At 31.5% G+C, this 17,278-nt stretch overlaps 1 protein-coding gene across 1 annotated transcript in view; it reads right to left on the bottom strand.

The window, feature by feature from the left end:
• The window catches only part of LOC132759983 (breast cancer anti-estrogen resistance protein 1-like), a 61,068-nt gene that overhangs the window by 9,844 nt on the left and 33,946 nt on the right, over positions 1-17,278 (bottom strand). The window contains 1 exon segment of the mRNA XM_060751861.1: positions 13,237-13,530. Coding sequence (XP_060607844.1) covers positions 13,237-13,530 — 294 coding nt within the window.

Raw genomic sequence — 17,278 nt, 5'->3', positions numbered from 1 at the left:
GTCAATATATCAGTAATGTATGTAAGTAACAAAACCTGTAATTAATCATGATTTGTTCATTAAGCATTAAATAAATCATCTTAAAAGTAGAATACGCAATTAATATGAACACATAACTATTTTACAGCATTTTTCCTTATGTCAAACTCCATCTATTATATTAAATTGGCCCACTAAACCTTAACATTACCAACTTCATTTTTAGATAAATTAAAAAAAATCAGAAAGGAACTTAATCATCATTTTTTTTAAAACAAAACAAATGTTTATAAATCAAACATTTTTGGTATATCATTTCTCAAGTGCATTTCTTTAATATTAATCTGAATGCTGTTACCAAATTAATGGGAGAGCTATAAGTTTACTTGATTAAATTACAATCTCTATAGTTTGTAATAAAACAAACTTGTTACAAAGTACGAATTCAATCTGCTACCACAGTGTGCCTTTGATTGGGTCATATAATAGTAGGTATGCTCAAATAAAACCAAAATCAAACATCAAAATCAAAGGAAAACCTGTGGTGTATCGTTTTTGAACAGATGACACAATAATTCCCCAGATTTGAATTTATGGAATACAAACTTTAGTATTGGGCATTTACAAGGATTATAGAAATTTGTCATACAAGTTTGAACCCACATTAGCTTATCTGCCCCTTGCAGGATTTGTAATAATTTAACCCTTTAAGTCCTTAGCCAGCAGGTCAAACTGAATATACTCATAAAATGTTGTTGTATTCTTTTAGATCATAAACAGGATGACAACACTTACACAACATCAAACTATTTTATAGAGTTATTTCTTCTTTAATATATTACATGATATGAACATGAAAAATAACTATTACTGAAATTAAAATTATATTAATTGATAAGATAAAACCAGAATAATTTATGTAAATAATATTTGTACATATTAATATACAATTTAATGCTGGCTTGACAGTTTTAGGCGTTCTAAATCATATATAAAATTATGACATGATATGAGAACCCATCCTCTATTACGCCCATCACCAACTTCACTCCTTTTTGTCAAAAGAATGCAACATTTCAAAAGGAAGTTTATGTGAAAAATGATATTAAAATATGACATATCTTCTACGCAGCTTATAACTTATTAAATGGCTCATTATGTGTAGCTTACAGCTTAAGATGTTTACGTGTTTACGAATTAAAGATATCTCAAGCCGTAAATCTATATGCACTTTTATAAAGGACATTAAAATCAAGTTTTTTTAGTTTTGTAAAGTTGTCATTTGAGCAAGTCAGAGCAATGCATTTATTACATGAAATATTTATAGATTTAAGGATGCATACATTTTCAACAAAGATAAAAAAATAATAGTAATGAAAGTTTGAAAATAAACTTGTTGCAAATGGGTTAAGTTTTATAAAATAAGGGAAAGAACTCTTGGAGACTGGTAATTGATTACAGACTTTGGTAAAACTTGAACCTTTAACCTGCTGATGACAACAGATTCTACCCCTCCATACCATCTGATCATGGTGGTCAATGTTTGATATTCAGTCAATACATGTTTTGAACAGTTACCTAACAAATAATCGGTTTTGTTCGGATTTGAAAATGGTCAAGTCCATTTAAGATATTTGGTGTGATATGAAGGAGTTAAACATCAATCTGCCATTTATGGCATAGCAATTCAATATCATCTGTTCATGTCATGAAAAAGTGACAATATAAATAAAGCTTGCATATAAACTTAACAATACAAACATGTTTTGATTTCCCATATAAAAGAGAAATGTCATACTAGTGTAGCATAAAAATAGAGTATTTATCTCTGGACTTTCCAATCTCTATAATCCAGTTAAATGTTTCAATGTAAATCCAGGGAGATGGAAGCTGATTATTTTAAATCAGCATTAGTGTCAACTAGAAAATCCTGACAAGATAACCACATGTCTGCACCAATATTAATATTCATAGCCCTATAAACTGGCTTCTGGTAACAATCTGTACACATGGGGTTTTGACAATCTCGCCAAACTTTTAAGGTTTCTCTACTCAAGCAATCTCTTCCAAATTTTCTCCCTGTCTATACTAATAACATGTACAATTTGTATCTTGAAGAAATAGAATCTGAAGTCCATTTGCATGGCGAAAGCTTTTTTAATGATAAATATTTAAAGTAACTACGGTATTTTTCATTTTCTTAAAATAAAGAGAAAAAACTAAAAAGAAAACAAATAAAGGATAAAATCAGAACCTGTAGAAACTTAATTTCTTAAGATACAAAAAAATAAGATGTTAAAGCAACAAACTATGGAAAAAGTTGTCAAGAACACATACAAATCATGGGAGATCTTTAAAATGTAAAGTAAAAAAACTTTTGAAAACATCTGCATGTTTACAAAACCATTGGATTACATCATGTCGCATATCTGTTTACATATCAGTATCAGTATCTGCCTCCTCATTACATGCACTATTACCCTCCTGATTACAATATTACCCCACCATGCTGCATTATAAACAGGGATATATATGATAGATATTATCACCATACCCCCATGATTGTTATCATTATCTAGTTATGTTAACCTCCCTGAGGGAAGTCATTATGTAAATATATACCTTTTAAAATCATAAACTTGATCAGCTCCCACTTTCAGCAACATAACTTTGTCATAATAACCCTTCAATTCGACATTCAATCATTTTTAACCCTTAACCTACTGAATTTCTTAAATGGACTTGTCCCACTTCCATTTTTGGATCTGTCCATTATCAATTCTCAGGTATATCAAGTTGAAAACTTAAAGTTAGTAGAGCCTGGAAAGACTACACGGAAGCGCAGGCTGGTGTGGCTCTATACTGGTGGCAAAGACTTATCATCTGCTGTTCCAACAGGAAGGATTAAAGATTTCAAATATCCATGGGCTATATATAACACAGGAGCCATAGTAATTACTTAACTCTGACATTCTGTAAATTGATATATTTTCAATACTGAAATGGTGAAATGGATTTGTATTTTAAAAAGATCAAAGAAATCACACTAAGTCAATGACCTTTCAAAGAAATTAAACACTGCTCAAACGGCCTGTTATTTGAGAATATACTTGTACCTAGAAGAGCAAATAATATTACATCTATGTTTATTAAATTGTCTGTTCACAAAACAAAATGGCATAGGTAACTGAACTTTAAAAAAAAATTAAATTACCAATATGTTAGATTTTACTTTACAAAATTTTTTTTTAATGTAAGACAAATCTCTAACTTCATTAAACGATGTTGATATTACAGGAGTGGTAAGTAAGAATAATTAACCAATGAAAGCAAACATCTGAGGTTTCCTGAAGTGTGCCACATGTACAGATTTCAATCTATGTTTATTGAATCTTATCTTTATTATTAACATTATCATGACCTTTTTTCTTTGGCCATATGGCAAGAGTTGAGCTATCATACTTTTTTCATGATTTTCAGGTGTTATAAAAAAGGAAAGGTATGGTTTACACATACCCTAAACAGGGGTGGCCATCTGGAAAATCTTTCACACAGATTGTAACTACTCTGTTATAACTATAAAACTGTGATTAGAAATTTAAGGACCATCACAATAATACTGGGTAGTAAAATTTTTACAATGAATTTAAGGTCACTGTCAGACCACCCCTGGAGGGAAAAATCAATATAAATGAATTAATAAACACCTAAAAACAAGATATTTTAAGTGTTTGATAACCGGTTTATCTTCAATGACCATCTGAAAGTATTACAAAAGTACTTATCAGTAATAAAGTAACACATTTCCTTTTTTTTTTCAGTACAATTCAAACCTATTAATCATATACTTCAAAAAAGAAACTATAAATTACATGCTTCAAACAAGAACCTTGAACATAAGTTGAATGAATACACAAATGCATTGGTCTATTTCTGTAATTGTAGATAAATATTCCACCTTGACACATACTAGTTCAAAGATAACTGTAAGCACTTAATGACTTTGTTAAAAGGTACTGAAAATATATACCTTGTCTATATAAATGGACTTCTATGTGGATTCCACTATTTAACATAATGCTTGCTGATGACATCCCAATTATGCAACAGGAGCTCAAAAAGGGGCATTACTTTAACAAATGTATTGGTGATGTATTAAACAATTTACTAATTACAATCAAGAAAACAATGACAACCGTAATAGTTTTCCCTACAAAACTTTTTAATGAGTCTTTATTTAAGAAAGACTGAGCCTGATATTGATGAAAATGCATGCTTTCTGTAGCACTCTTCAAACATTGATCATTCCGGATAAGAAGACAGGAAAGACAAATAAATCCCCATCAGGCAAATCTATAATTCTCCCTTTAAAACAGTAGTTGGTCGTCATATCAACCATTCATCATGATACACTTAACACCACTTCAGTGGCCTCCTATTGTTACTGATAGACAGAATCTGTTTTTCAAGACAAATGTCCTTCACAGACCATTCAACCTCAGTAACTCATCAATTCTAATTCTTTGTTTCTTAGTATTTTAATATACAAGAACTGAAAATATCAGACTTTTTAGTATTTTTTGTTCAACAGTCGGTCAGAAGCAAATTAAAGTATCATGCATGAGTCTTGTTTTTGGACTTTTATTAAGTTCTAACATTACAGCATCAATCCTTCAATATTGGGGTATGATATATGGAAATAAATAAAAGAGCCACAGAAATTTATAATTAAAATGAACTAAGGTCATAGCTTTCTTGGCTTGCTTAAGTTCTGCCAATCAATGCTGTTATCCATCAAACAGTTAAAACTGATACATCTTAAAAACCTGTATAATATTTGCACTAAAAATGAAAATTTACCATAATACAAAAATGAGTCTCCATTAAGTTGTCATTCCTTAAACATAAATGTAACAGATTAATTATTTTATTTCAACAAAACTTAAGAACCAAAATAGCTTATCAAAATTTAGATTCATTCTATTTGAACAGAGTAAACTTGGCAATGAATAAAGTGTCGGCTTTCTATTTCTGACATTTTCTATTAAAAAGATATATTGAAGTCAATCTTTCTTCTCTTAATTTAGAAATAAGAAACCACGTTGTTAGTCTGTAAGTGCCGTTTAGACACCAAATTAGGCACCAAATTAGGAACGGAAAAGATATTAATTAACCAGCTAAGCACACAAAATAAAGATCAAAGGAGAAATTAATAACAAGGTAAATAAACATAGGGATAAAGTTGTAAATACTGGAGACAATGTTTGGACAAAATCTAATGGGAAAATTGTGAGACATTGACATCTGATGAAGATAAAGTGACTGTCCCCATTTCAAAGGTCACAAAATTATCTGAATGTCCACAATAAGATTGAGAAAGAGTTTACATTTTAACATTTGCCGGCAAAATTCAAAAGATCCAAAAGCAGCAGTAGAATAAAAGGTTCTTGATCCACAGAAACAGTTTTTTTCTCCTTTTTCCATTATATTATTTTATCATTATGCCTTAGCATGAAACTGTAAAATCATGTATTTCCATCATGATTCAACTGTATAACAACCTTCAGATATTGCAAAAACTTAAGTCACACAGTCATGTGCTTCTTGCTCTGTGTATAAAATAATACATCACTATTTACCATTAAAATTTTGATATTCACTTTATTATTTACATTCTTTGAATTGTTGGCAAAATACAAAATACAAATGTATAATAATAACAATTAAGAAGGTGAAGCTGTGTTTTGCTGTATCCCTTCCAAAAATAGCATTTACTGATATCACAACAATAAATCAGAGAGAAAGTTTTTCCATTGGACTGACCCCTGAACCCAAATCAAGGGTCAAACAATAAAGTTCAGAGATAAGTGACCCCTGTTATAAAAGACACACTTCTCCTGTCATAAAAACAATAGCATCTGTTAGAGAAAATTTGCTTATTTCCATTTTCTTCCCCATTGAATATCAAAAAAGGACTGATGACTGGGGAAAATGCAAACAATTCAAATGTCAATTTTCTTGGAATTTAATTTTGTCTAGACTAAGATGGTCAATCAAAGATAAATCTCCTCCAAGTGGTTATTTTCTAAATTAACTCATTCATGAAAGGAGATAAAAATCATAAAGCTTCTCCAAGACACAGATGTCATTCAATCAAGCTTCTTAGAGAATCTGATGACAATAGTCTGAGGCCATGTGATCATCAAAGGTTTAAACAGATTATTAAAGGCTTCAACTGGGCAATAAAAACAAAGACTTTGTGAGTAGTTATCCTCCTGGACATTCACATTTTGTCAAGTTATTGTCTGAAGAATGTTCTTCCCATTTTCTCAACAATCTAAAAATTAGTGTCCAGTTTCAAATGATGACGCCATTATTGTCCATTACCATAAATTTCATCAGCAAACCCGGTATCATTTTTCAGTATCAATCTCCTGTTTCCCTTCAAAGGAAATTGGAATACTTTATTACAAGTGGTCAAAAATATTTCAAATTGCTGTAATTTCATCCTCTGGTTTCGTCCAACTTTCTCTGTCATTGTAATTTTCTGCCTTTGTCCCGTGACAAAAGTAGGCAATGATTGAATAAATTGACCATGAACAGGTTTCTAATGCTATAAACATCGCATGTGTGTCATATTTCCCTTACAGCCGTAAACACTAGCAATTAGTGAAAATCAAATCTTTACAATCAGTAAAACGCAATTATCTGCACTTGTGTGCACTGTGTCCCACTTGTCCAGAGGCGGTCATCACTGGTCAGTCTGAGTCAACATTGAGCATACAGCACATGTCCAAAATAATCAATGACCACTGGTGATAAAGGGTCATCTTGTTCACACATTACTCTGGAGAGTGGAGTATTGGTTACCTCTATTGTTCTAGGAAAACCCAATCAACATCCGTCTAATTTAACCAATACCTGATCTAATTAACAAAATGACAGGTCATCTTTCAGTACAGTAAACAAACCTTGTTGTCAATTTCCAGCATATCTTGTTAGACAGGTATTCACCAAACTGTGAAAACAGTGAAAATTAGGGATGAGCTTGAATTATTGTTTAATATAGAACATGAGGTTAATACATGTGACAATATTGTGACAGATAATGAAACCATGAAGTACTGATGCCACAGTTATCCGAGGAGCATGTGAACACTGTAAGGGAGGTGTCAGGAAAGAAGGTGATAAATTAACAGTACTTAGTGTTATCAACATGGCTACCCTAAGAATTCCAACAAAAGAAACACTCTCATTTTCTGCCTGTCATCATTTAATATTAATAGAATGTGCCATCAACTTGTAGCAATATTCCTCTAATGTCTGGTTTGTAACTTTTATATTAGAAATGTACCCATCAAGTTTTGATGGTCACAGCTGAAAGTGATGTATGTTTGTTGACCTGTTATTGACTTTACATTGTCATGAACTTTGTTTGTTCAGTTATTAAAATGATTTTACTTAAATCAGATAAGTCTGTATTGGCCAGCATAGCACAGTTAACTGAGAGAAGACAAGTGGTCAAATAGTCCTGTGTCACGAAAGCTGTGTTACCAGGTGTCCTGTTTTCAGTGAACAAATAAGGGATATCCTTAACATATCAAAAAAGATCCTGAAAAAAATTAGAAGTGAACACTTTGTGATAAAATGCCTTAATTCACATTACAACCTGCATTTGATTTGTCACTGTGATTATATCAGACAGATACAAGAAGTAACCTGGGGAAAAAATGTGTGCCCACATGCAATGAGTATGTACTCAAATGCCATACAGAACAGGTAAACGGTTTGTTTTGGCAGACTAGTTCAATTTCTTGACAAAACAAACATGTGGAAACAACAATAGTCCTGTTATTTTTAGCTTGGTCAACATTATGCCATCAATAACTATTGATATGTCGTCTGCTAGTCATAATCAGAATTGATTGCTACGCAGACTTAAAGCAGTATCATGTAGATGTAGATGTTTTATGAATGAAGCCACTGACAAAACAAATGTGCCAAATTTACAACATGTGAACACTGTGTGTCCCAAATATCATGTTTTCTTATATATAAAAATCATGCCATGTCCACTATGTGTAATCTCAAAAACTTTGTAACATACTTGAAAAGTAATTAACACTTGACTGCAATAATACATGTCTATAATAATTTCTGTGTTATATAAACATAAATTATCCATGTGCAATATACATGTGCAACAACTTTTTGTAATTGCCAATTAACCTGGTTTGTCAAAGGTCAAAATAAGCATTACTGTCAACAGTTCAAAGGGAAGGACCTTGTATATGCTGTAACTCACAGATGTCCAAACTTGTCATAATTCATGCCTGAATTAATAATTTATTACTAAACTGACCTTGAATTACAGGTGATACTGTGTAGGTTGGTGATTTGAACAAAGACAACACTAATGATTTCACATGCTCCTGTCACATTTAGAGGGACTCCTATACATGACAATTGTCACATGATATAGTTCTATTAATTAAATGTTTTGACTTTTACCTATAACAATTGTATTTTAGCCAATTAGTTGCAGGTATTTAATTAACATCACAGATTTTGTGATAACAATACAGTAAGGTTTATTGCAGGTAGTTATATATTTTACTAGACAGTCTATGAAACAGGGGCTGCAGACCTTAGGATTCGCAAGGTAGGGTTAATTCAATGAATTATGTTCTTATGACATAACTGGGGATGGCCAGCGAAGACAAGGTAGATAGTAATGAAACACACCCTGTCTGGTCTTGTGTACAGTTTCATTATTTTGTGACACTTACATTAAACAACAGAGCTTTATATTATTTGCTCTTTGTGATATTGCAGTGGAATAGGACATATTCTAGTCTGGGTCTAGAGTTCAAATAAATGCTTGATATACTGCAATGTCCTGACTAAACAGGAGTTCAGCCAGTCAGGCTGACACTTTCATGAAGTCTGATCAAAACTCAATATATTTTTTTTATAATTCCTAAAAACAGTTCCAATTTCAAAATCAAACCTGTAATAAATCACCAAGAACAGAATTCATTTTTAGGCTTGTCTTGAAGGGTGATAAAAATCTGAGACTCTTGAATACAGGTTAATGAGCTTTCTTGATACCCATGAGTAAGATCTTCATTCAGAGAATATATCACATGAATGCCACAAGAGTATTCTGATATAAAAATAGAACAATTAATCTCTACATCAGAACATAATAATCTCTAAACCAAATCTTCCAACATAAAACCATACCTGTTTTATGGTTTTAAGAATTAAAGTGTATTTTCCTCCTGATATCTTGACAGAAACAGTTGAGATGAGCTTCAATATTGAAGTTATCTTGACCACAGAAATCTTGATAAAGGTAACACAACACCAGAAACAAGTATCCAAAACCACCTACTACCAATCACTGGCTCATTTCTTTACAAATCATGATTTTAAAATTGAATTTTGAGCATTACAGTTTCCATTTAACAAACCAAAATTTACATGTGCCTAATGATTTTCTGAAGGAACTAAATTCTTCAATGCAAATAATAATTATGCCACTGCAAAATCTTCTTTTTATCTCTATTGCATTTTAGCATTTCTTGCAAACATAATTCATGAAACATATCAGAGATCAGAACCTGAACCAAGACAAAAGCACCCCCCCCCCCACCCCACAGACAGGAACCAGGTTACCTGTGATATCCGGCCTACATTTCCTGCTCTGTATGACTTAATAATTTTTTACCTGTCAGAAAGATACAAACATTTTACCGGAAATGACAAAGCCTGTCTTCTAAGCTAACCTTCAGTTGTAATCAGCTGCTTTATTATCCAAGCATTTCATAACAGCTGATTTTTCTTTTTCTGTAATCAACCATGAATCATCAAAGTTTCATTCTTTCTGACATTTTTTTTTTTTTTGATGGACAGACCAATAGAAAAATACATGACTGCTTAGAATTTTAAGGTAAGTTTCTTTGTTTGTTGTAGAATAAGGTTAAATTAATAAAAAAAATCATATTCCTGCAAGATAAGTTGGTTGAATTAGAAATTCTATAATTATATTCAGGGCAATACTTTAATGTGGTTGTTTATAAATAAATAAAGTCGAGACTTGAAAATATTTGTCTGGTGAGTAATATGAAAATTGAAAAGTTTGTTCCAAAATGCAAAAACAGTTCTGAGTGAACAGCTGCATTTATCTAAACTATCTCCTTAAAATTTTGGAAGTCTACAAATATTGGGCAAGCACTAATCTAAAAAAAAATTAAAAAAGTAATTAAAGAGAAGATAAATGATGTATCTTAAGCATGTGCTTCATCTATTTCTACCGTGGTATCAATTAAACATTTGGATATCTCAGCACCTGACACAGTAATTAAAACAGCATGCAGTTTGATGCAGAAAACACAAACAAACCAGGTTTCCAGTTTCAACATTTTCTGCAGAAAATTTGGATTTATGATTTTGCAAAAACTGCAGGTAATGAATTAAATTCCTAGATTAAGCAGGGGTTTAATGTTTCTAGACAAAAGTATATTTCTCACAAAATAGAATTTCTAAATCTCGTCAAAAATAAGCACCATTTGAGGAGATTTTTAAAAAAAAATAATCAAGGGAAAAAATCTCAAGGTAGAAACTGTAGAAATTTATTATGGAACAGTTTCCTAATTTTATTGTCTGTGGATTTCAACACTGGAATGTTTAGAAATCATCGTCAGAAAAAAATGTAATCAAAGTAACTGGAAAAAGTTGAACATAATATAAAGCCTAAATGATGAAAAGATGCAATAAGTAAAGCCTCTTAAATATTTCATCCCCTGATCATGATAAATACCTGTTCTAATGACCCATTTCATTGCCAGCTGCCAGAGGTATAAAGTAAATAATTGGACCATGGGCAGTTTTAAGGTAAATAAAAAGTAATGAAAAAAATAATTAAAATTTCTGAAGAGCCAGAAACTTATGTCTGACCTTATAGCACAGATGATTATTAATGAATATTCAAATGGTTCGGTAAGGAAACAGGTGCCTGTTTTGAGTGGGTTGACCTTAATTAACTGGACAATTAATAAACAACTGGTATGGCAGGTAAGGTAGCTTACTAATTATAAACGGAGAGACTGTTTACACAAGAAAGTGAGGAGAGGCATGAAAAGAATGCTCCAAGTATTTCCTGCAGGAAATTTATATATATTTGTTCACAGGTAGAACTTGAAGAAAACTTCTTCAGAAAGAAAGATGATGTATTGGCAAATATACATATAGAGATTAAACTGTTTAATGATGAAAACAAAATTAATAGAGCTGTTGTAATAAATTAAGACAGATTTACAAAGGTTGAAAAGTAAACATATCAGCACAAAGGTCCAATGTATAAATCATACAGCTGACTAACATCTTCATTTCTCAACACCTTGCAATCACATTTTTAAAGTTTTGATACATAAAATTGGATATAAGAAACTGACAAAAGAATAACAAAGAAATAACTAAGACCTTACATTATCTTGCCAAAACCTTCTCTTATCTTCCAAGAAATCAGGAAAAATTATTTCTTTGTTTCATTTCTCAGACAAGGAGGCAGTGGGAGGAAAGAGTGAAAAGCAATAAAAAATGGGAGAATGTTATCATTTTGTAACACTTTCAATGGTAACTGAATTAATACAAAGTAAGGGTACACAAACTGTATCTGTCATATTAAGGTAAAGATTGTCTTTTACAAACCTATAGATAAATTTTTGAATGTTATATTAATGCAGCTGTCAAGAATTTGCTTGATTTCTAGTCCATGCATTTGAGGGGAAAAAATATTGTATAGTCTTTCAAAGCCCAAGTCATAACAAAAAGATATCAATTTCAACATGAAGCATAGCTTTACAGAGTGTATGTGTTTGAAATGGAGCCTTTAAGATCAAATGAAATGCATGAAATATTAACAATGCCCAGGGGATTTCACTGAATACACCTATTTTCTACCTCGATGAAATTATTGAAACTTGAAATCACTAATACCCAGCTAATACTGTTATAGTTCACTTGTAATGCATATCCGAATAAAACTTGTTCACTATGATACCAAAATGTACTTGCATATTGTATAAAAGTAAATTATTCTGCACAGCCATACAGACCGAAGTTAATGCTATGATAATACATATTCATGTTATTGATAAACACTCGCACTTTCTGTACCAAATTTATGTCAAAGGTCTTTGATTTTATATAATGTCCATTGTATAGTATGGTAGATGTTTTGATATCATAACATAAATTTTTAATGATCTAGTCTGACTGTGCAGCAATCAGTTTGTGATACAACCATCAAAGTGCGTACACATCATATTACTGTATCTAATGACAAATAAAAAAAACTTTGTAATTTTCCTGACCATTAGATAAGATAATCAAACTTGATGACAGATTGTAACCCACCTGCAATGATGTAGTGAGAATTGACAATTTAAAAATTTATACACCTGTTATTGTTATAGGTGTTTTTTATCTTACAAGATAAGTTGTTCAAATTCCTACATATCAGAAATCCTAGCTTAAGGAAAGTTTGTGTGACAGAAAGAATTATAAGTTTTAGGGGCTTCTCTCCTTTTCATGAAAACCGAAACTCGACATTGATCTTGGCTCAGCTGGTATAAACATACATAAAAAACAAAACAAAAGAGATAGAAAAACCCAAAGGAGTAAATATGACACTGAAGATGTTGACATTTGTTCACTATAATCATGATATTTGGGTTAATCTGCTGTACTGAACAGTTACTGTAGTACTCTTGAAATGTCAATGTACATTGACCTTGATAATATACCCATCCATTCAAACAAAGATGATACTAATTATGTAGATTTATTTTCAGCTATTAACTAAACTGTATCTCAAATGATATCAGCGGGTTGGCTGCTCAGCAGTGGAAGCTATGTATATTTTCAGTACAAGATGACAAACGTTTTCTCAAAAATTTGGTAAAAGAGGTAAATGACCATTCACACTTAGGACAACATCACATGAATAAACATTTATGATTTATCGTTCATAAAACTGTTATGATTAATATGTTATTCTTTGTTCAAAAAGCGTGCAAAAATGAAAGGACAATAGGAAAAGATAAGGATAACATCCAAATGGCCGATGACATCCAAACTCATTCTACAATCAGCCAGACAAAACAGTGTCACAACACATCACCAGACAAAGGACACAAAAAAACATACAACATTTCCCTCCAAAAATATTTTGTTTTGAAGTGTTCTCACCTTGTTTGAAGATCCATCCCAGCTACGTCTGTTCCATTCCTGATCTGCTTTTTGATTGGCCAGTGATGGGAAATCTGCAGTATGAGATCGTACATGATTGGCTACAAGTCCTGTTATCAATTTAAGTCTGTTTCCAGGTGCAATGCCCTGTTTACCACGAAGAGAGCAAAGCCACCACCCCTCCAGTCCGCCGGTCTCTTGCTCAAGAACTGTGATAACATCTCCTCGTTTAAAGGCCAGCTCATCCGGTGACTCAGCTATGTTGTCATACAGGGCTTTTGCAAGAAGCCTCTGCTGAAAAATAAAGAAATAAATAATAATTAAAGAAATTGCATTAAAAATTATCATATTAATATAACCTTTTTCTTTCTCTTAAACATATATCATCATCAGTTTGAAAACATACACATACAAGCTTTTCCGCCATTTCTGGAACGGATGGTTATTTGTATAAAAATGTATCTGCTTTTCTGTAGCTTTCTGTCCATAATGAAAAAGATATTGAAAATAATTCAAATATATTAAAGAAGTTGTGGAAGTCTGCCTTTATTAGCCATTTTACTTGTAGGGAAAATCCCTTTCTGTTTACTTGTTTCGGGTTCGATTTCTTTTTTCAATAGTGTTTCATATTCATTTTAAAAAATCATAATGTAAAAATAAATGCAAATTAATTCTTTTAAGCGTTGTTTTTTTTCATGTGGTAAGCATTTTACCACATTAAGGTTCCGTCAGAAAAATCATCTGAGGAAGTAATGTCTTGCAACTTGACACTCGTACAAATTTAAATTATAACCACCAGTTATATGACTCCCATTATTCTGTAATTTTAGAGTTATCATGAGCGCAACTATTTGCAAATTGAAGTAAAATACTTCCGGTGTACAATTTTGATTCATTCACTAACAAATTTTTTTTTTCTACTCAACAAAAAGTAGAATACTTTAAGCTGAACTATGACTCAAAAGAATAAAAGATTTCTTAACTTGAAACCCTTGCCTCATGCTAGCATGCTAATTGTCATCAATTTGAATCATTTAGAGTCTCCAATTAGCTTAAATGATTCAACTTTACCCCTCCCTAATTTGACAAATAAAAATTCGTTATCAATATTTTAGAAGCCACAGTGTGACTTTTTTCTATTGTTATCAATGAGGACAGAGAAGAAAGCTTTAAGGGATATGGGAAGAATGAATCACCAAAAACAGAAAAATTACTATATTCTTCAAAAAGAAAAAAAGAGCTATCGCCAATATTATAAACAAAAGCTCTTAAACCTAGTTACCATGTCATTACTTCCATAAGTTTTCATTGTAAACATAAAGACAATGAGGGTTCACAGAATAAGATTGAGGTACCTTTTAAATAGTTTAAGACATTCAAAAAAACAGTTTAAGATTAACCACATAAGTGTTTATACATTTTGTATTATTATTTCTCTATTTCTCCTTAGGAATACACTGAATCAAATATATCTTTTATCCATAGTGACTTGGTTAGAAAAAGTTTCAACTTATGTGCAGTGGAGATTTTGCAATGTGCAAAGTATTAGACACTTTGCAATGTGCAAAGTATTAGACACTTTGCTATGTGCAAAGTATTAGACACTTTGCTATGTGCAAAGTATTAGACACTTTGCTATGTGCAAAGTATTAGACACTTTGCATTGTCTGCCAATTATTAGACACTTTGCTATGTGCAAAGTATTAGACACTTTGCTATGTGCCAATTATTAGACACTTTGCTAAGTGCAAAGTATTAGACACTTTGCTATGTGCCAAGTATTAGACACTTTGCTAAAGACAAAGTATTAGACACTTTGCTAAATGCAATGTATTGGCTTTTAGAGAAAGACTTGTATTATTCACAGGTTAAAGTAAAACTGATTTTCAAAACTCTAAAAACCGTTTTTTGTCAGGATATGACTGTTTCTTATCTAGATTAAAATCCTTGAGGTGTTTTTTGTAAGAGGTTTTTAACAAGATTTTATATTTATTTTTGGGCAGATCAGGCCTGTGATATCAGAGATTGATAGACAGATATACACCATTCAATGCAATTGAACCTTGGTATACAATAACTAAAGACATGATCAGTACTTTGTAAAGTCGCACTTCAAAATAATGTATGAAATATGGTCTGGTATGTGCACTGATAAAATCTTCATACCATTCCAGATGTTGTCAACCATATTACCCACACAAGTATTGTTATGGTTTTTTTATTATCAAATAAATGTTGTGGTAAAAAATGATATTCTCTTGTTCCAAAGCTATGGAGCAATAGGTTACTTATTTAATGAGGATGTACATGCGATTGAGAATATTAGTCTTGTATGAGCAAAAGATGATTTATCAGTCTTAAATGAAGGTGTCAGTCATTTAAGTAATGGTAACAAGTGGTGGCGGCTAAGCCTTCAACTTAAAGGGCGTGAATCCTTCTTACATAGAAGTGAAAAGAAATGCCATAATATAGGGCTGTCCGATCCGAACCACGATTCAGCACTTACGATTCACAAATCGAACCACAGATCTATTGTTATCAAGACACCCATAAAAACATGTACATTAGTTATAAAAACATGTTTATTTAAAAAAAAAAACAATACTAAACATTAAGCATATAAAATATAAACTATGACTGTTTATGTTTTTATTCTTTGGATAAGTATTTTTGTTTTGTCTTTTGAAACCAATTACTTCCCTAAGCTCAGCATCATGGTACATGGTCTTTAACCGGCAAATTATATTAAGGTAAACTTCATATAATTTATACTCAAATCGTATTTTTCTCGATTTTAAGAGTGTGAGAAACAGTGAATGTATATAAAAAAATTAGATCGCAATTCAACGATCTCTGTGATTACGAATATTCAAAATCGATTTTTTACTATGATTCGTGATTATCCGAGTACTCGGATACTCGCCCCAGCCCTACCATAATAGAACTTCATCATTCACATGGCAACAAAAGTCAGCTGATAGCATTTAGACACATGGCAATTATAAACATGTATAATATTGCATGTCAATGTAAGCTATTGTATAAAATAGGATCATCATCATGTCAGGATGAAAATAACTGTCAATTCACTTCACGTCAAGAAAGCAACTTTTAATTATCTTCCTACTGAGAGGAATATATGCTCTAAAAAAAACTTTCACTTTTTTCTGTCAGTATTCTTAAAATATGCAATTTCAGCAATTTTCTGAATTTCTGAAATTGGTAGATAAAAACATCTTCTAATCTCCTTGTTTATTTAATTAAAATTTCATAATTTTCATGTAGAATAAGTTCAATGTAACTCAATTAAAAACCAATTAACTTAAAAGTATTTCAGATTTTAGGCTTATTAATATTTATTAAAAATATTATCAACGTTAAGTAAACAAGTTTCAATATTAACCCAATCTTAGCTATGTAAAAATAATAAATGAAATAAAAGCAAACTGATTATAAAAGTTAATTAAGGGTATTAAAACAGGTTTGGTTCATATTTCAACCTTAGGAACAGGAAAACTTCATTTGTAACAAAAAAGCATTTATGTCCATCTATACAGAGTACACAGACCAACAACCTTGTCTATCACACTGCCAACTAGCCAGATCAAATGTGAAACTAAACAACTTCAAATGAACTGGAAAAACATAAAAACGTTAGTGAGAAATACATTCTGATATCTTCACACATGCCTGTGATCTGCCAATCATTTTACAGTCAACTGACATATGACCATAAAAGGTTGTTGGTGTGGAAAACTGATCTTGCCGGCAATTGCTTGAACATCTTCAGACTTCAGGCTTGTTTTAAAATTTTACAACTTTTTGTTGATGACAGACCTAGCTGTGATTGTTAAAGGGAATACCGCTTTGTTTGGTTCGAACTGAATCGTTCAAAATGCTTCTTGTACATGTAACTATACTTAAGAATAAAGGCAAACACAAAAGAAGAAAATACATGATTTTGAAATTACAAGTGGAATGTTGCATATAAATATGATATGCAATAAATATTTAAATATGAGAAGAATGGGATGGCTTGCTG

The sequence above is a fragment of the Ruditapes philippinarum genome, unplaced genomic scaffold, assembly GCF_026571515.1.
Source record: "Ruditapes philippinarum isolate M1 unplaced genomic scaffold, ASM2657151v2 ctg339_1_1_1_1, whole genome shotgun sequence".
In the NCBI taxonomy this organism is placed as follows: Eukaryota; Metazoa; Mollusca; class Bivalvia; order Venerida; family Veneridae; genus Ruditapes; species Ruditapes philippinarum.
The sequence above is the reverse complement of the archived record's forward strand: the minus strand, read 5'-3'. Positions and strand labels throughout refer to the sequence as shown.